Below are 21,438 nucleotides of genomic sequence, written 5' to 3'. Positions count from 1 at the left end.
CGTTCTGCGTGCTTCTTTGGGACACTTAAAACGTTGGCTCGCAAATAACGATGCATCTGGTACGATCATCATAATGCTTAAATTACATGGTAACTGGGAAACGAGGCTCTGGACATGTTAGAAAAAAATGCGTGAGAGTTTGTCAGATTGAGACGTCCAGAGACAGTGGCATGTGGATAATTATAAGGGGCGATTCAAGAAAATGAGGCCTACTGTAATTCGTGTTTCAAAATAAGAGTGGATTTACATGAGTAAAATATGTCTAATGAGAGCTATCTCTCTTCAACATCAGATTTGAAACTTTTCTGTTTACACTAGCCTTAGTTGTGGTGTGGCCAAAGGCAAATTCGTGCGTTATGTGTGATAGTATACCGTAAATCCAATTCAAACTATACAGGAGCTTCTCATCTAAACCATATTGCAGATAATGTTGCACACTTAATTAATGCAATGATTCACACATGTGTAGACATTGTACAGCCTTTAATTTAGAATTTTGCTAACAGAGAAAAACGTGTGGTTTACTGGCCAAATTCAAAATTAAAGACTGTAAAATATCCACACATTTGTAAATCATTGCATTAATTGGGTAATTGCGGTAATTATTGCATGGACATGTGGTGTAGAAGAGCTAAATGTCTTTACACTGTACTACTCAGGGGGGGTGGCTGCTGGGTGTAGATGTCCCACACTAACTCCGGAGGTTGTGTGGGAGACATCTCTTAAAGATATATTTGAATCTAGAGCCTTCTCTTTACACTACACAAGTGTCTCTGTTGGACCTAGTTTGTGTTGTCAAAGAAGTGTAGTGTAAAGCGGCGGGCCCTATATGGGTAAGATGGATGTAATGTAGGGCCTAGATCAGGAATTATGTATGTTCACAAATGAAACACGTTGCAGAAGGCTATACGGCCAACACTTATGGGTTTGCAATGCAAAAGCCTGCTACAAACCATATTGATAAGCATACAATTTAAAAACTAGGGGGCTATAAAAATTGAATGTTTAGATACACTTTGACTTACTTATACAATGTATGTTGTCATATTGGTAAAGGTGAAATCTTTTGAAAGTTGTTACTTCACATTGATTTCATAATTAAATAAATCAAATTTTTGACCTGTCAGGTTTGGGGTATATTCATTCTGAAACAGCGTCTTACTATTACATTTTTAAAAATTATTTTATTTCCTTAAATTTCGTGAGATAAACACGTTAGGACAATCGTTTCCGGTGCACGTTAAAGACAATGTATATTCAGATTTATAAATAAGATAGCGCTGAGGTTTCTGTTTTTATATCAATTATTCACCCACTTGCAATTGTCACTGGTTATGATTAATTTAATATACTATAGGCCTAATATTATTTTTGGTTAGCCCTGCCTGTTCTCTTGGGGCCCAGTTATACCGAGATGTAACCTACACACACCAGATGCAACGAGACAAACATATCATGCGATATAAGATTCAGTAAACTGTGTGGATGTAACTGTCTCGATATTGTGGAAAGCCACATGAGTTTATTACACAGATTGACCTCACGACCTCGGTGAAATTAGTTTGGCAATGTTTCTAAATTACATTTCTGGCAAATACTTCTCATGGATTGTATCAGGTACAATAACAGACCAATAATAGCGCAATAATTATACTACTACTACTAATAATAATACTGTACTGGTTACTGTTAAACTTGTATTTATTTATTTTGCCTTGAATAAATTATCAAGCAAATGCATGTCATGATAACAATGGCCTATTTAAAAAAAAATATTAGACAGACCTACCAAAATACTGTTGCTTTAAAGCAAATACAATTACACCTACAGCCATTGCCACATCATAGTTGCTCAAAGTGGCATTGGGTGAATTTAAACCTGTCTCCTGACAGATTATTGTAGAAGAAAAGTTGTTTATGTAGTTAAATAAAGGTTAAATAAAAAATTTATAACAATAATAATGTGCTTCGGAAAGATCTCACGACATCATTAAAATGTATGAAGAGATTGTACGAGTGCTTAGGGGAGACCCGTGTAGGCTATATGTCAGTCACCTCCCATCCTCCCGTGTAGTCTTTGTAATATCTGGCATTGGCTTGATATACTGTTCCCTTAAAAATGGATTAGAAATAGGCTAATTCAATTCCGCTGCAACTCAGTCGATGGGACACCTCATGTTCTGAGATCTAATCGGAGGAATAAGTAATATTATAAATCTACACCCAGTAACGGCTTGCAAGCGCAACATAAAACAAACATGTAATTGTAAATGGCCTAAATACAATTCTGGTTAACAGGATATGACAACATTTAGCCGTACCTGCTAAAACGCAGTGGGATAAATATTTACAACAATAACACACACTATCAACAAACACATAGGGCTATTTAATGGACTGAAATCGGCCGTTAGGGCCAAAACCACACACATTTAAAAACTACGTCGCAGCCTCTGCTGTTCATGGCTAAGGGACCTGTTTTTGATTTGAAAACCCAAATGAATCTGAAGAAAATTGTACGGCAGGAATGTGGTAGATAGAAGGGTATAGAACCTGCACGTAGGTGTCGAAACAGAAGCCCTACGCCGCGCACAGCTGTCGGGAATCTAATGGAAAGTTATGAGAGCTTGGTGAGGAGCGCGGAGTAATTTGATTAGCCCTACGACTAATATATTTAGGTGTCTGGTGCAGAGCTAAATTAAATGTCATTATTCACTGTCTCTAATAAAAATCCAAAGGAAATGAAATTAGGGTGTTTGTGAAGCGCATCATTGAGTGGTCCTTAATGGTGAAATTACTGTCGCAACCAGTGTAGTTCACTTTGATTATCATTCAGGTACGTAGGCTAATTGGAATTGATCCTGAGCTGTATACTTTTTGATTTATTTGTAGTTGTTGTGTTAATACAGACCTTTGAGGAACAAAAACAGTAGTGATTAAAAAGTAGACTAATTAAATACACCTCGCGATATAGCCACGCCTAAAACAATCAAATAATATAATTAGCCATAGCCTATAATAATAATAATAGGAAACAGGCTAATAATAGGCCATAATAGCCTATTCCTAAACACAACATTAGACAAACATTTGTTTGCAATATGCAATGTAGTGACATATTGAGGTTTATTTATTTTAGTTTTAGTTAACCTTTATGTAACTAGGCAAGTTAGTTAAGAACACGTTCTTATTTAATCATCTGTGGGCAGGCAAAGTCAATAATGCATACTTTATCGACAAACGTATTATTGAGGTCCAATCCAAACGCCTTTAATGATGTTCACTTGTGTAAAATGGCTGCGGAACCATGAATAATTAGACAGCGCCCTTTGTGGTCATCTAATCGCGAATCCCTCTACTGTAAATTATAATCATAACTGGGGTCGAAGGGGAGAGGAGATGATGGATTAATGGAGGGGAATTAGGTTGATAATAGTTAACAATAGGCTATGCTGCTTCTGCAACCTGGTGAGCAATGGGGCGTAGTTGGATTACACTTTGTAACAGTGACCTTTTTTTGCACCGTATGTTTAGTACTAGGCCTACATATATTTTAGTGTCGACATTATTGTTAGGCCATACATTGTCTGTCGATATTTTGTACGCAGCAAATTATCCAATGTTAAATCAACACTGACAGTGTCTACTGTATATGGGTTCACACGTTTCAGTGTTAAATTATCACACTGATTAGTGTAAAGCCTTATTTTCATATATCCCAAAGTGCCTTGCCTTTGGAGTGAAAACCACCTTTTACATAATTTTTTAATGACAGAGTCCTGTGGCCTAAGCAAATATGTTATCATTAAAATAAAATTTGCTGTGCATTCTCTAATTCAGGTAGATTATTTAAGATTGTTTTAAATATCTGTGTTTTTGCATATACATTGATTGATTAATCTTATGCTACACAAAGATACATAACACATGTATCTAAACTAATCCAATCAGTCAGATTGAATGCACCTGTTACTGAAATGGTTGTTCCAGTTTAAATGGTTTAAGTAGTCTTCTTATCATCTTTCCTAACCCTGAGAGTCATTCTGAAAGCAGGGTGCATGTTAAACAAAATCCAACTTTTGGATAGCCTAACTCTGCCTGGATTCCAATAGGTTTTACACATCACTTTGCAAGCCGGCGTTATGTGACTTGCAGGGCCTGATGTGGTCTGTAAACCAGGAGCTTCCTAACACCATTGTGTTAGGGTAAAATTAGGCCATGAAAGTAAGGCCTTATGATATACAGTACCAGTCAAAAGTTTGGATACACCTACTTATTCAAGGATGTTCTTTATTTTTACTATTTTCAACAGTGTGCAAAGCTGTCATCAAGGCAAAGAGTGGCTACTTTGAAGATTCTAAAATATGTAATGTATTTTGATTTGTTTAACACTTATTTTGGTTACTACATGATTACATATGTGTTATTTCATAGTTTTGATGTCTTCAATATTATTCTACAATGTATAAAATAGTAAAAAATAAAGAACATTGGAATGAGTAGGTGTGTACAAAAAATTGACTGGTACTGTATGTATTTTCATAGAGTTATAATTTAATAATGGTATTTGCCTAGGTACTCACTTGGTGAAAGCCACAGGCCTTTAAATGGAAATTAAAACAAAACAAATTGATAGACATGTCTCTGTCACTAACAAATACAGTCATGGAACTTAAGTATAAAATTCACTTGAAAAGAAAAGGCACCATGGGAAATATGCAAATTAGGCTTTACACCGCACAGTGTTAAAACAACACCTCAAAACGATGTACTGTAACACTACAGTTGTTAATTTCTTACACTGAGAAAGAGTAACAGTGTTGGCACTAAGCAAAGTGAGTCCAGTTTACTCTAAATCAAGTGTTGCTTTACACTGCATATCTCTCTACAGTAGAACTATGCAAACACCACAATCATGTTCATTTGAACACTTTAAGAGTAGAAGGGGGAATACTGCAAGTTAAATCTTGAACACTTTCTAAAGTGTTATTTTAACACCAGTTCTGTGGGACTCAAATGTTCACTGAAATTAAGCTACAGTTAAATGTATACCATTGATTTTGCTGTGTATTCACTGCTTACATTTTGGTTTCCAGGTTTGGTTTCAAAACAGAAGAGCAAAATGTCGAAAACAAGAAAACCAGATGCATAAAGGTAAATTCTATTTTACTATCCATCTATTTGTTTAATGATTTGTGTTGTGATGATTACTAAGCTTGTACTTTTACACTTGCAAATGTTTATTCCACATAATTCAGTGTCATGTAAAAGCTTGCTATATTTCGTGCAATACCTACAATAATTATGCGCGCATGTACTTTATTATGTTAAATTATTATATTATCAAGTGCAAAATGAAAAATGTGAATCTTGTAAACTTTGACCAACCATTTCAGCCTGCCTTATAATCAAACATAACTGTCTCACTGTCTGACAGACACTTCTTCCTACTTTCCAGGTGTCATTCTGGGCACTGCCAGTCATCTGGATGCCTGCAGAGTAGCGCCCTACGTCAACATGGGAGCTCTACGGATGCCTTTTCAACAGGTGCTTTGTTTTCTATTTTTCATGACGAATCCCACATTCATTATTTACCTCGAAAATGCATGCATGAGTGATTGTACACGAGCAAACGTCAATATTTAACATCCATTAACTGAAAAAAACCAATGGTTTCTAAATGTGTTAGCATGGTTGAAAGGTTTGATGTAGTCATACAAATTCACGCTACTTTCCCCCCTCTTTAATCCAATAGAACGTGTAGTTGATATTGAGCCCCAAAATATAAACAACCATACTTCTCAATCATCTCTCAATTGAGAGAGATAGGTTGCAGTTTACAAAGGTGGCAATGGAGAATTCTATGGAGCTGGGAGGGGGGGGACAATTCAAGTCAACCCCAGAACGCCTTTCACCTTTGGGGTGTGTTGAGAGTGGTGTATTTGTGCATGTGTGTTGGAGAGTCATTTGATCTGGCGGTGTCTGTTTTTGCGGCCTGGCCACTGCGTTGTCCGCCTCACCCCTGTGAAAAGCTTGGCTCTAATTAACCGAACGCCGCGGCAACGGGAGCACATAAAAGAGATGATGAAAGCAGATACTGGAGAGATCTCTGATGGATATTGATGGTGAGCTGCGTTTGCAGGGAGGGAGGCATGAGGCCTGTGTACTGAGAGAGAAGCACTACCTCTACCAGGCCTGAGACAGACAGCAATCCAGGGTTACCACCCATGACTGTATTTGTTACTGTTAGTTTCCTTCTAAAGGCCTGTAGCTTTTACCAAATTAGTATCTAGGTGAATGTTATCGTGAAATTAAACTTTATGTCAAAATTCTACACATTGTAAGGCCTTACTTTGATGGCCTAGTTTTACCCTATCACCATTGGTGTTAGGAAACACCTGGTTTACAGGCCACATCGGGCCTGCAAGTCACATTATGCTGGCTTGCAAAGTTGGAAACCTACTGGAATCCAGCCAGAGTTAGTGATGTTACGTTTGGAACCAGAGCTCCGAGGCATGCTTCCAAATCGCTAAGCAGCTAACTTCGAAGCAGTGTGCCAATTCGTGTATCACTTTATCAATGATGTCCGAAGCTTCATTTGACCACATGCTTTTTCAAACCATGTGTGGCAGAATGTGAGATCCCTCTGATTTCGTTGTGGTTCCGATGCTTTCTTCGTTTCCAAGCTGCTTTCATACACAACTTCTACTGGACACCATACTTACCAATATAGTTAGGATTTTATAACTGTAGTTTCACCTGACAGATAGCTAAGCAGGTGGAGTAGGGAACTATGGAACATTCAGGGAAATTAGGGTATGAGGTCAAATCCTGTTGAATGCACACTATTTAAAAAATGTTTTACGTGAAACCGCACTTTCTTTCTGCACTGTTGTTCAAATAATATGTAGTATATTATAGTATATATATATTAAGTATATATAGTATATTATAACCTGGGTCGTTAGAGCCCTGAATGCTGATTAGCAGAAGCTTATATTTAAGCAATAAGGCACGAGGGGGTTTGTGGTATATGGCCAATATACCACCGCTAAGGGCTGTATCCAGGCACTCCGCATTGTGTCGTGCTTAAGAACAGCCCTTAGCCGTGGTACATTGGCCATATACCACACCCCCTCGTGCCTTATTTCTTAAGTATAAGCTTCTGTATTATGCATTCTAAATAATGCCATGGATTCAGTAAAAAAAATAGTAAACTTGAAAGCAGAAAAGTGAAGCATGACATAAGCAAGTCTGAAATGTAAAGGTGGAAATTGAAAACTTTAAAAGCGTTTTTTCAACCGCAAATATAAAAGGGCTTCTCGAGTGGCACAGCGGTCTAAGGTGTTTCCTCTGAGACATTGGTGTGGCTGGCTTCCGGGTTAAGCGAGCAGTGTATCAAAAAGCAGTGTAGCTTGTCAGGGTCGTGGACGCAGGATGCATGGCTCTTGATTTGCCTCTCCTGAGTCCGTACGGGAGTTGCAGCGATGGGACAAGACTGTAACTACCAATTGGGATATCAATAAAAAAACTGTAATACACTACAAGTTTGCATTTCTTGCAGTGCAGGAAAATTCCTTCAACAACAGGATGGTCAAATTAAGATATGGCATCTGAAGCGTCCGTAGCGCCTCATGCCCTGTTCCATTTCACTGATCCGTTGAGCAAACTTTACAGCACGCTAAGAGATCCCTTCTGCATTTGACAGACAGTCTGTACTGATACATTTGGAACAAGGCCTTTGTTTGCATGTTAGCCGTGCCTTATGAAAAGTTAATATCCATGCATCTGGAATTGGGCCTCTTTTTTGAGTGTTTGGTAACAGTGCCACTTGGTAACCAAGGAAAATAAACCTACTGGGTATTTATGCACTGCCTCGTGTCTGTGGGTCCTGTTACTGCAATGCAGTGAGAGTACAAATACTGGTCAGCAGTATGCAATGAAATAACGTCCAAGAAAGCATATTTTGGGGTTTACATTAATTCTCTCTTGCAGTTAAACAACTTTAATTTCAATGATTTTCCAAAATAAGGAATTGGTAAAGACAGCTCACTCTCTCTTAAAATGTTTACCATACGTTGCTTAAATTAAGTTTTATTTGGGTTGGATGAGAAAGCAAAAGGCAATCCTCTTCTCTGTTTTCTGTGGAGTTTGAAACACATGAGAAATGGCAAGAGGCAACGTAGCTTTCCCTCTGAAGTACAGGGATGTGTAATTTTCACCTACTTCTCAAAATAATTGCCAAGAATGTGAAAACTGATATTCTATGCTCCTTATGACTCACTTTCCCTTTGCTCAGGAATATTTATGGATAAATATTTATAATTCTAAATACGTGAATGTTGTTGGGGTGCAATTTTTTTTATTTATGCAGTTGAATCCATAATCAGGATAACAGGACATTGCATATTTCCAAGGTTATGAGGGAGTTCTCAGTGAATTAGACAAATCTGTGCAGGGTCTTAGAGAAACTTTGATTCCAGGCTGTGGAATTGGACATTGTGTCTGTGAAGTTATGTATGATTCATTAACTTTAAGATTAGCTGACATGAAAAAAGGACTCTGAGTGCACTTCCTAACTATTCTCTTAGAAAACACAAAGTAAGCAACAGCTTCGAGGGGGTAGAACTTGAAGGATAATTGAATAGTGTCAAACTGTGTAACCTAAACCTTCAGCTCTCCTCACATACACACAGCCTGAATGGCTGGGAAGGACTCACTAACCTAGGGTTTGTTTTTGGTTGTCCTGCAGGTTCAGGCCCAGCTCCAGTTGGAGAGCGTGGCTCACTCCCACCATCACCTGCACCCTCACCTGGCAGCGCACGCACCCTACCTGATGTTCCCGCCCCCACCCTTCGGACTTCCAATCGCCTCGCTAGCGGACTCAGCCTCTGCAGCGGCGGCCGTGGCCGCGGCTGCCAAGAGCAACAGCAAGAACTCTAGCATCGCCGATCTCCGACTCAAGGCAAGAAAACATGCTGAAGCTCTGGGTCTCTGACCTCACCGGGCTTCCCCTCCACTTGCTCCACGCCCTCATAATAACCCACTTCTCACACAAGACTGAGCCCAGTGATCGGGTCTGACACTTACAGCTTAAACAAAAAAAATAAAAACACTGAGAGGGAGAATGTAAGAGAGAGACAGAGAGAGAGAGAAAAATAAAGACACAGGTAAAGAGAGGGGTAGAGGATAAGTGGAGGAAGAGGAGGAGGAGGCGGTGGAAGATGGAGGATGGAGCGAGAAAATTGTCACAAAACCAGCTATCAAAACAACCACTTGTAGAGAGAACGGTAAATAAATACCAATGAAATCTCCTTTTACTTTTCGCCCAACAGGCAGGACTTCTGCGGGGCCAGTGGCTCAGTCCACTCCAGGCACACATCACAAGTCCAGGACCATACAAACACATGTGGATGTCTGTCTGAGCTGAAGGACAGGGCCAGGCCAGGGCCAGGCTAAACCAGGCCAGACCAGACGAGGAGACTTTAGAACAAAGCAAACTGTCAAAGCAAGCAAGCAGGGAGCAAATACTAGAGCCTCACTGAATCCGATGCCGTCACGTTGACTTTACAGACTGTTGCATGTGTGAGAAAAGACACTGACAACACAAGGCATCGGACCCGCTCTAAACTTTACACACAAAAAAGACAAACAAAAAACAAAACAAAAAAGAGATAAGAAATGGCCACTGTATTGTTTCCTGCCGCTGCCCAGTGCATGAGTTGGATTGCAGGACTGCAGGTCTATCATGGAGCCTGGCCTTTATGTTGTATCTGACCTAACGCCCCAATTCTGTTGTATCACTGCCATTCAAACCGCCCTCTATACCCTCATCCACAAGGTCAATGGTCATTTGGGTTTGATTTCCTTTAAACTTTTGACTGACAGGAAGAAGCAATTCGATTCCTTATTTTTTCTGCTTTCGGAAGACTAAGATATGTGTTGCCAGGAATGTGTCTGAGTCCAAATGTCTTTTAGCTTTTCTCCTCACATTGTTCTCTCTCTCTAGCTTTCTTTCTTTCTGTTTATAGTGCTATTTCCTAGGAATAGAAGTGAAGATATTCTTTGCACTTCAGGTTTTGTATGTGTGCGTTTACAAATGGCACTACTAGAAGATACTACTTTACTAAATGAGGCGGGAATAGGAACCAATTTGGTTTTTATCATGTCATCAAAAAGAGACGTTCACAAAACGTTTCGAAGGATAAAGGGTTTAACTGCAATTTTTTTGTAATTTTTAAAACATGAAGGAAGCATCAGTTAAACTGAAATGCACTTTTGTGCAGTTTAAGTGCAATACTGTAAATATGAAAAAGTTTAAAAATAATAAACAAATTGTTCATTGTTCATTTTAAACAAATGATTTTCAGTCATTTATTTCATGCACTGATAAAATCGGTGTGTCTAATTTCTTTGCCAAACAGATCTGTTTTTCCTAAAGCATTGTATTATGTTGCGAACTCATCCTCAATCATGCGCCATAACTCCAGAGATTCAATGGTTTTCAAGTGTAGTTTTGTACACATCAGAACACAATAATAGCCTGTTTAGGTAGACATGAGCACATGTGTTTCATGCTGCAGAAATTAACAATTGAAAAGCTAGGATCTGAAATAATTTATCATAATTGATATGGGACAAAGCATTGATGTTACATTCCACCAAAGATTCTAACAAATTTTACAATATGTGTTATGGGAACAACAAAGCCATGGCAGTGTTGCTTTAGGCCTGTACATATTAAACGTTGCATGTTTAAGTTGCAATTTCATGGTAAGATAAGTAAGATAACAAGATACAACCTAGATAAATAATGCCTACCACCTAGGATGAAATGTTGAACACTTGTAAATTCAAAGGGTATTTTTTTGTGTCATTGAGAAACAGATCTCATAGTCAATAATGCCTCGGAGTCTGTAGATCCTTGTAAAGTCTACCTCAAACAATGTTTTATCAACATTTACTCAGTTCACAAACCACCAGTAACTGTTGTTTAGAAATGTCTCCATTTTAAATTAAACACGTGGGTGCTTTTATTTATTATTTTAGAAAGTTTATACAATTATTAAATAGTTGAAATTCAAGTGTACATTTTTACATGGCTTTGCATTTATTTGTATATGTTTTTTTTTATGTTACATTTGCAAAGGGAGATGCGTGGCTGTTGTGCATTGTTTGCCTAAAAATGTAGCATGTCCGAGTTTACAAACGTTTCAGGGATTTGATTTGATTAAGCTCCATGGAATTTGTTATGTCCACCACAGGCATTATCTTTTCATTTGCAAGCATGCTAAAACATGATCACTATAACGTTTTTTCTTGTTTTTCTTTTGATTCACAAAATATGAAATGTACATCTTGTAAACTATCAATACGTTTATACATATTTGTATTGCAGTTTTAAGATACTTAAATAACTCCATTCCAGATGAATCAAAACAATATATATATATATATCTCTGTGAGGGATTTTGGGCCATAGAAGGGTTACATTTCGCATTTTACTTTTTAGTAATTTATTAGATTCTTATATATTGAGTGACTTATAATCATACAACAAGAGGCTTTAAATCAAAATATGATTATCGTCATCAAAACATTCCAGAAGTGAATACCATAGTACACATTAATAGAGAATTGTATGCCAGATCCCCTTACTTGAAGCAATAGCCAGGTACTTTATGAGCTGATGTAGATTAATGCTGTGTGCCCATCGTGACAGGTTACAGCCGATGCTCAGGGGTTGTCTCAGGTTGAACCTACCAATCAATATCATTCCAGCTCTGACATTTACGCAGTTTTCATGTCGGCCATCAAAGCTCATCAGATCCCAATCCAGCGGAGAAAATTGAGCCGCTATGAAATCCAGATGTACGCCAGCATCATGGCCCCAAATCTGGAACGGAACATGTATAAAGCCCTCTGTTCAAATGACAGAGATAGTAATGAGATGGAACCTGAAAATGTAAGATTCTGTAACATGAGCAAGAGCAAGGCTGTTGTGCTTGTACACCCTATAAGGTTTCTGCACATTTAATTTGTACATACATCATGTTTGAGCAATATAAACGCATACTGATCGGCCTGTATTTACCCACTGACCTCTCTGGCTGGGGCCTATAAGGTTTCTGAACATATAATTTGTACATACATCAAGTTTGAGTGCTATAATCGCAGACTGATCGGCCTGTATTTACTCACTGACCTCTGAGGCTGGGCCAGGTCTGAAAATAACAGCATCCTTTTATGTGTACTAATAATTATCTAGGCACACACAGCCATCCATCAACCAGCAATGAGCCATGGCTGCTTTGTCAACATGTTTAAGCTGTTTATGTTGGCCATAAGTCACAAATACAATAATAATGTAATAATGGGGGAAGGGGCTGTGTGTGTGTGTGTGTGTGTGTGTGTGTGTGTGTGTGTGTGTGTGTGTGTGTGTGTGTGTGTGTGTGTGTGTGTGTGTGTGTGTGTGTGTGTGTGTGTGTGTGTGTGTGTGTGTGTGTGTGTGTGTGTGTGTGTGTGTGTGTGTGTGTGTGTGTATATATCTACAGTGAAAACCATGTTGAAGTTGTGTTTCGTTTAAACAATTTTATTAGAGGGTATTACAAGGGGATGGTCCACTGATGTCCTTCTCTTGTATTGTACTGTTAACATTACGCTTTTGAGATGTACATATGAAAATATAAACCAATTAATCTAACTAATTGAAAACCATGATTAACTTCTTAAAATATTGTGACCTACTTCAAGTACAAAGTATTTGTGAATCATTTATTGATTGTGTGCTCTGAAACCAGTGGGATGGCCCAGCAATAATATTGTCAACCATTCACGGGGGTGCCGACATGAAATGTTTTGACACTTATTTGGGTACCCTGATTTGTAATTGAAGTTATCCAAACTCTGTCTGAAACAGATTATAGCACATATTCCCAAGCTATCTCACTGTGCCAGGGCGGAAGTTCTGCAAGAGATGGAACTCTGAAAATGCGAGGCCTGAAGCTTTTAGCCATAGCTACGCTCTATGCTAGCTACCCTGTGAGAGATAGTTTTGAAGTGCAATAGTTTTAATCACCTCTTGTGAATGTCACACTCAACTATGATCAGATGGACTGGACTGTTCATGCTCTCTGTGGCTTGACAGTGCAGTTGCAGTGACATGAATTGAGACAGCTTAGTCTAGATAGGCTCAACATGCAAGACAGCAAAACATAGTCCCTGATATGCTACCAGTGGTGTAGTGGAAGGTACACTCATGGAAACGCTTTTTACCCACCTTTTGCTGAAAAATGCATTGAAATTATAGGGACCATTACTTACATTTTTTTTGTTAATCTTGTTTCATTGCTGTTCATTTGGCTCTAAGAACTCAGAGAACCAACCACCCAGTGAAACCTTAGCTGAAAACAATTGAGGTAAAGTGCTGAAGTCACTATGTTCTCCCATGGATCAAAGATCGTCTTTCTGCCCAGTTTGTTTTGGTTCGACTTTAGTTTGCTTTGTTGGCTAATACTTATAAATGTATCTGGTGCCAATGGCAGTGAAAACTATATTAGAGCTAACATCTTACGACTAAGTCAACATTTTTATCTACTTAGTGAGGAGAAAACTGTCAAGAATTTCAGGGGGTTTTGTATCTTTAAATTATATATTTCAAAGCAAATATTTGGCTTATTCATCTTATTCATCTCACAAAGCATGTAATGATATTGTTATTTATTACACAAATAATGGGATAACATGGAAATGACAATTTAGTTATGGGTCCTTATATCACAATATCATTATATCTTCTGGCAGCTCTAATCTCTAAACAAAGAAATGTAACGCTATTATAAATGGACTTAAAAATATATGTTCTGGCAAACATGAAAAGATATTCTTAGAAAAGAAGTAGAATTGATTGGTAAAAAGTTACACTATATGTCACCTTGAATAGCTCTTTCCTGCAAAGTGCTCAATGTACTTATAACCAAAAATAACAAATGTGATTAAAAATTAGCCAATGGTAGCTTGGAATGCATGCAAAGCTGACTAAGGCATTTGACACATTCCATGTCTGCAGATAATTATACTTCAAGTGTATGCATTCTATTTGAAATGTAATCATTCCTGATCTAGTATGAGCATTCTAGTTCTACCATGGGCAGTCTAGGTCTATAGCTCTACTAGTCTAGAGAGTGCGTATTAGATCTCACTGGGGATGTTGTCGTAGCTTAGTCCTGTGAGCTTATTTTACCAGCTAGGATCAGTTCTCTATGCTTCTTACATCTTTCTCCATATGTTGGAAGTCAGCAGTAAGCAGTGGTGTAAACTATTTAAGTAAAAATACTTGAATGTACTACTTAAACAGTTTTATTTGTGTATCTGTACTTTACTTTACTATACATTTTTTGACAACTTTTACTTCACTACATTCCTTAAGAAAATATTGAACTTTTTACTCCATACATTTTCCTTGACAACCAAAAGTACTTATAATTTGATTGCTTAGCAGGACAGAAACATGATCAAATTCACCCACTCATCAACCAAACACACCTGGTCATCCCTACTGCCTCGGACTCACTAAACACACATGTGCCCCTGGCTTTCCATAAATAAATAAATCAAAAATGGTGCCATCTGGTTTGCTTAATATAAGGAATTTGAAATGATTTATACTTAAGTATATTTTAAACCAAATACTTTCACTCAAGTAGAATTGTACTGGGTGACTTTTACTTTTGAGTCATTTTCTATTAAGGTACTTTTACTCAAGTATAACAGTTGGGTACTTTTTTCACCACTGGCAGTAATTAAATGTTTAGCTGGGATATCCTAGCAGTGGCCAATGTATGGAATCCATATTATGAACATTGTCATTCCTGGATTCTGTTTCAATGTAATAATATCCACTCTGCTGCTGATCACATTACAAACAAAACATCTCCATGACTGATTTATGTTGGGTAGTTCTTATTTGTTCTTAAAGAATATCATGCGAACAGTGATACACGGCAGTCCAACAGAGCTCTATTCTTCTGTTTTTAATGTATTCATCAACGGGTGAAAATCAAACAAGCCGTGATATAATTAAAAAGTCTGTTTCACAAAATGGCACTTTCATGAATGTAACGATGTGCGCTGAGAGTCAGGAAGCAAGTTCAGGGAGTGAGTGTTTTAATAAATAAACAACATGAAACAAGAAACACGAACAACGCACAGACTTAGCACTGGAACAGAAACAATAACGCCTGGGGAAGGAACCAAAGGGAGTGACATATATGGGGAAGGTAATTAGGGAAGTGATGGAGTCCAGCTGAGTCAGATGACGCGCAGGTGCACGCAACGATGGTGACAGGTTTGCGCCATAACGAGCAGCCTGGTGACCTAGAGGCCGGAGAGGGAGCACACGTGACAATGAATCTCTTATACTTTGATCAATCAGTATTAATAACAATTGATTTAAATGCACAGCAAGGAATAATTAGGACTTAATCATTATTGATTTTCGACACCCACGTTACTGGACTCTTCGATGTGTCTAAATTATATCACAATTAACTGCAGTTAAAAATGTTATATTTTTCAGATTCACAGTGTAGGCTATATCTCAGTGGCTTGTCGTTCCTCACACAGCAAGTCATGTAGATATCATTTTATTGACACAGATGGTGGGTTCTATGGTTGCAGTTACAGTACAAATCAAATCCAATTTTATTTGTCACATACACATGGTTAGCAGATGTTAATGCGAGTGTAGCGAAATGCTTGTGCTTCTAGTTATGACAATGCAGTAATAACCAACAAGTAATCTAACCTAACAATTTCACAACAACTACCTTATACACACAAGTGTAAAGAGATGAAGAATATGTACATAAAGATATATGAATGAGTGATGGCACAGAACGGCATAGGCACGATGCAGTAGATGGTATCGAGTACCGTATATACATATGAGATGAGTAATGTAGGGTATGTAAACATATAAAAGTGGCATTGTTTCAAGTGGCTAGTGATACATGTATTACATAAAGATGGCAAGATGCAGTAGATGGTATAGAGTACAGTATATACAGTGGGGAGAACAAGTATTTGATACTGTCACGATTCTTCAAAATCGAACCCAGAAGCAGACCAGGACAAGGAGAGTAGGAAGAAGGTGAGTATTTATTTACAAGTGAATGTGAATGGGTAGATATATCCAGGTGGTGTAGCGGGTAGCGGTGGTGAGTTGATGGGAGTAAATAGGTGGATCCAATGGGGAAGCGGAATCCTCTGACGACCAGGCGGGAATGGGGTAAATGATCCGGGTGAGTAACTGAAGACAGAACAAACAGAGGTAAGTTCAAGGCAAGCAATACGTAACAAACAACAAAACAAATTCTATCCAACTTGAGGCTGATACTCTGGCACAACATACTGTTCATGGCTAACGATCCGGCAGGGAATGGATGTCAGGTCAGAGGTGATGATCAGGACAGGTGTGCAGATTACTGATGGGATACAGGTGCGGGTGAACCTCGATCTCCCAACAAGCTAATTCGCCCGGCAACCAGACAGGGTGCGTTCCAGGACACCGGAAACACACTCCAGGACAGAAACACAGGCAAACACAGACTCAGGAAGCGGGATTCGTGACAGATACACTGCCGATTTTGCAGGTTTTCCTACTTACAAAGCATGTAAAGGTCTGTACGTTTTATCATAGGTACACTTAAACTGTGAGAGACGGAATCTAAAACAAAAATCCAGAAAATCACATTGTATGATTTTTAAGTAATTAATTTGCATTTTATTGCATGACATAAGTATTTGATCACCTACCAACCAGTAAGAATTCCGGCTCTCACAGACCTGTTAGTTTTTCTTTAAGAAGTCCACCTGTTCTCCACTCATTACCTGTATTAACTGCACCTGTTTGAACTCATTACCTGTATAAAAGACACATACTCAATCAAACAGACTCCAACCTCTCCACAATGGCCAAGACCAGAGACCTGTGTAAGGACATCAGGGATAAAATTGTAGACCTGCACAAAGCTGGGATGGGCTACAGGACAATAGGCAAGCAGCTTGGTGAGAAGGCAACAACTGTTAGAAAATGGAAGAAGTTCAAGCTGATGGTCAATCACCCTCAGTCTGGGGCTCCATTCAAGATCTCACCTCGTGGGGCATCAATGATCATGAGGAAGGTGAGGGATCAGCCCAGAACTACACGGCAGGACCTGGTCAATGACCTGAAGAGAGCTGGGACCACAGTCTCAAAGAAAACCATTAGTAACACACTATGCCGTCATGGATTAAAATCCTGCAGCGCACGCAAGGTCCCCCTGCTCAAGCCAGCGCATGTCCAGGCCCGTCTGAAGTTTGCCAATGACCATCTGGATGATCCAGAGGAGGAATGGGAGAAGGTCATGTGGTCTGATGAGACAAAAATAGAGCTTTTTGGTCTAAACTCCACTCGCCGTGTTTGGAGGAAGAAGAAGGATGAGTACAACCCCAAGAACACCATCCCAACCGTGAAGCATGGAGGTGTAAACATCATTCTTTGCGGATGCTTTTCTGCAAAGGGGACTGCACCGTATTGAGGGGAGGATGGATCGGGCCATGTATCGTGAGATCTTGGCTTACAACCTCCTTCCCTCAGTAAGAGCATTGAAGATGGGTCATGGCTGGGTCTTCCAGCATGACAACGACCCGAAACACACAGCCAGGGCAACTAAGGAGTGGCTCCGTAAGAAGCATCTCATGGTCCTGGAGTGGCCAAGCCAGTCTCCAGACCTGAACCCAATAGAAAATCTTTGGAGGGAGCTGAAAGTCCGTATTGCCCAGTGACAGCCCCAAAACCTGAAGGATCTGGAGAAGGTCTGTATGGAGGAGTGGGCCAAAATCCCTGCTGCAGTGTGTGCAAACCTGGTCAAGAACTACAGGAAACTTATGATCTCTGTAATTGCAAACAAAGGTTTCTGTACCAAATATTAGGTTCTGCTTTTCTGGTGTATCAAATATATATGTCATGCAATAAAATGCAAATTAATTACTTAAAAATCATACAATGTGATTCTCTCTCTCACAGTTGAAGTGTACCTATGATAAAAATGACAGACCTCTACATGCTTTGTAAGTAGGAAAACCTGCAAAATCGGCAGTGTTTCAAATACTTGTTTTCCCCACTGTACATATGAGATTAGTAATGTAGGGTATGTAAACATTATATTAAGTGGCATTGTTTAAAGAGGCTAGTGATACATTTTTTACATCAATTTTTCCATAATTAAAGTGGCTGGAGTTGAGTCAGTATGTTGGCAGCAGCCACTCAATGTTAGTAGTGGCTGTTTAATAACAGTCTGATGGCCTTGAGATAGAAGCTGTTTTTCAGTCTCTCGGTCCCAGCTTTGATGCATCTGCACTGACCTCGCCTTCTGGATGATAGCGGGGTGAACAGAAGTGGCTCGGGTGGTTGTTGTCCTTGATGATCTTTATGGCCTTCCTGTGGCATCGGGTGGTGTAGGTGTCCTGGAGGGCAGGTAGTTTGCCCCCGGTGATGCGTTAAGCAGACCTCACTACCCTCTGGAGCCTTACGTTTGTGGGTGGAGCAGTTGCCGTACCAGGCGGTGATACAGCCTGACAGGATGCTCTCGATTGTGCTATCTGTAGAAGTTTGTGAGTGCTTTTGGTGACAAGCAACATTTCTTCAGCCTCCTGAGGTTGAAGAGGCGCTGCTGCGCCTTCTTCACATCGCTGTCTGTGTGGGTGGACCAATTCAGTGTGTCCGTGATGTGTACGCCGAGAAACATAAAAGTTACTACCCTCTCCACTACTGTTCCGTCGATGTGTATTAGGGGGGGTGCTCCCTTTGCTGTTTCCTGAAGTCCACAATCATCTCCTTTGTTTTGTTGACGTTGAGTGTGAGGTTATTTTCCTGACACCACTCCAAGGGCACTCACCTCCTCCCTGTAGGCCGCCTCGTTGTTGTTGGTAATCAAGCCTACCACTGTAGTGTCGTCTGCAAACTTCATGATTGAGTTGGAGGCGTGCATGACCACGCAGTCGTGGGTGAACAGGGAGTACAGGAGAGGGCTCAGAACTCACCCTTGTGGGGCCCCAGTGTTGAGGATCAGCGGGGTGGAGATGTTGTTATCTATCCTCACCACCTGGGGCAGCCCGTTAGGAAGTCCAGCACCCAGTTGCACAGGGCGGGGTCGAGACACAGGGTCTCGAGCTTGATGACGAGCTTGGAGGGTACTATGGTGTTAAATGCGGAGCTGTTGTCATTGAACAGCATTCTCACATAGGTATTCCTCTTGTCCAGATGGGTTAGGGCAGTGTGCAGTGTGGTTACGATTGCGTCTTCTGTGGACCTATTTGGGGCGGTAAGCAAATTGGAGCGGGTCTAGGGTGTCAGGTAGGTTGGAGGTGATATGGTCCTTGACTAGTCTCTCAAAGCACATCATGATGACGGAAGTGAGTGCTACAGGGCGGTAGTCGTTTAGCCCAGTTACCTTAGCTTTCTTGGGAATAGGAACAATGGTGGCCCTCTAGAAGCATGTGGGAACAGCAGACTGGGATAAGGATTGATTGAATATGTCTGTAAACACACCAGCCAGCTGGTCTACGCATGCTCTGAGGATGCGGCTGGGGATGCTGCCTGGGCCTGCAGCCTTGCGAGGGTTAACACATTTAAATGTTTTACTCATGTCGGCTGCAGTGAAGGAGAGTCCGCAGGTTTTGGTAGCGGGCCGTGTCAGTGGCAATGTATTGTACAGTTCATTGGTCACAGTAACAGGACTGAATACGAAAAGTTTAACAACTTCAATAATTGACTTGTATAAATAATGCCTAAATTCAAACCTTAGCGATGAATATCTCTATTATAGTGCAATTGAAACTTAAAAGGCAACCCACTGGGCGCGCACACACACACACACACACACACACACAGGTTGAGTCAACGTTTTTTCAATGTAATTTGTCGATGTATTGTGATGTGAAATCAACGTGGACAATACATTGGATTTGAAAAAAGCAATCAACCACTACTGTTTATCTAATTTCAACCACCTTTGTAAACATTGAAATTAGGGTAAAACTTCAACTTAAATACATTGACCTAACCTGACTAACAGGTTGTGACATCACTGTAATTATGTTGAAATCATCAGAACTATGAATATGTAGATATTTCGAAATTCCACATAAACCCCCCCCCCCCCGAAAGAAATATCATCCTACATTCAATTGGGTAGTTTAAATTATTAGGATTTTTTTTACTTGACTAGACATATTTTATTTAACCTTATTTCAATGTTGATAGTAAAATGGTACGTTTGAATCAAAGTTAGTTTCAATGTCATGCTATCAACCTAAATAAAGAAGTATATTGAAAAATATGTAAGCACAATCCAACGATTTAGGCCTGAACAGTGAGTCCTACTGGTATATCAGGAGCAATGCACTTCAATGAGAACAAGTCTATCATCCAGATGCTTAGGTCTATGTATGCTGCTTAGCTTTGGAAATAATCTGAGGTTTGCTGAAATGAACAATCAGGTCAATGCATTTAGACATTTGATCAGCTTCCTTTTCATGTGTAGACTACCTAAATCACATTGAATCATTGAAAGGAACTCCTCTATCTTTTCTTATGCAAGATGTATGTGTTAGTAAATTCTGAGTAAGAATGATTTATGTAGGCTACATTGACATCTGATTTGCCCAACAAGGACACCATCATTTCAACGTGTAGCTAGGTATATACTATAACTCATCCATGGTTTATTGGATCTTATGACGTTTAGAAGTAGCTACCATTAGCCCTATAAATAGGATGCCAAATTCATGATATTAATAACACTTTTACCTTGTATTATCCTCTAACCTACATAAACCCAACCTCACTCCAAATTTACTTTCACATACCTTTATTTAAGAACAAATTCTTCTTATTTAAGTTAGGAGTTATTTTCAACATTATTTAGGTAGTCTACGCAAATGAGTAGGGAAGCTGATCAATGTCTAAATGTGTTGATATGATAGCTCAGCTGAATCAAACACAAGCTTCTTTCCAAAGCTAAGCAGCATACATCGAGGTAGGATGGATGGTAGACTTGTTTTCACTGAAGTGCATTACCCCTCATATACTAATAGGAGTCAATGGACTGTGGCTTCATGTTCTATTTCTATATACTGTACCTCTTTATTTAGGTTGATGGCATGACGTTGAAACAATGATGATGATTCAAACATACCATTTTACTATCAACACTGAAACGAGGTCAAATAAAATGTTTCATCAAATATGAAATTCTACATAATTTCAACCACCCAATATACTGTATATTCAATACAGGATGAAAAATAATCAAAATTTCTTTGGGAAATTCAACACAATTTCAAAGTAAACAGAGTTCTGAAGATTGTTTAAATTAGATTGACTCCACATCACAA

The 21,438-nt window shown here is 39.3% G+C and overlaps 1 protein-coding gene and 1 long non-coding RNA gene across 7 annotated transcripts in view; one reads left to right on the top strand and one right to left on the bottom strand.

Moving 5' to 3' along the window:
• The window catches only part of LOC110519967 (short stature homeobox protein), a 124,421-nt gene extending 110,755 nt beyond the window's left edge, over positions 1–13,666 (top strand). For 4 of the 6 annotated variants that reach the window (XM_090229518.1, XM_090229517.1, XM_090229519.1 and 1 more), the window contains 3 exons: positions 5,097–5,154; positions 5,438–5,547; positions 8,753–13,666. In XM_090229518.1, coding sequence (XP_090085644.1) covers positions 5,097–5,154; positions 5,438–5,547; positions 8,753–8,998 — 414 coding nt within the window. In that variant the 3' untranslated portion in view covers positions 8,999–13,666. The remainder of the gene's footprint in view (positions 1–5,096; positions 5,155–5,437; positions 5,548–8,752) is intronic. The other 2 variants (XM_021596890.3, XM_090229516.1) reach the window with 2 other exon arrangements.
• Positions 13,667–16,140: 2,474 nt separating this feature from the next.
• On the bottom strand, positions 16,141–21,039 carry LOC149984582 (uncharacterized). Its single transcript, XR_016494967.1, has 2 exons — positions 16,412–21,039; positions 16,141–16,309 (listed from the first exon to the last, which is right to left on the bottom strand). It is a non-coding gene; the product is annotated as an uncharacterized LOC149984582 (long non-coding RNA).
• Between the last annotated feature and the right edge of the window lie 399 nt (positions 21,040–21,438).

This window comes from Oncorhynchus mykiss, chromosome 3, assembly GCF_057628025.1.
Source record: "Oncorhynchus mykiss isolate SJ-2025 chromosome 3, ASM5762802v1, whole genome shotgun sequence".
Taxonomy (NCBI): domain Eukaryota; kingdom Metazoa; phylum Chordata; class Actinopteri; order Salmoniformes; family Salmonidae; genus Oncorhynchus; species Oncorhynchus mykiss.
This window is presented reverse-complemented; position numbering and strand designations above follow the sequence as displayed.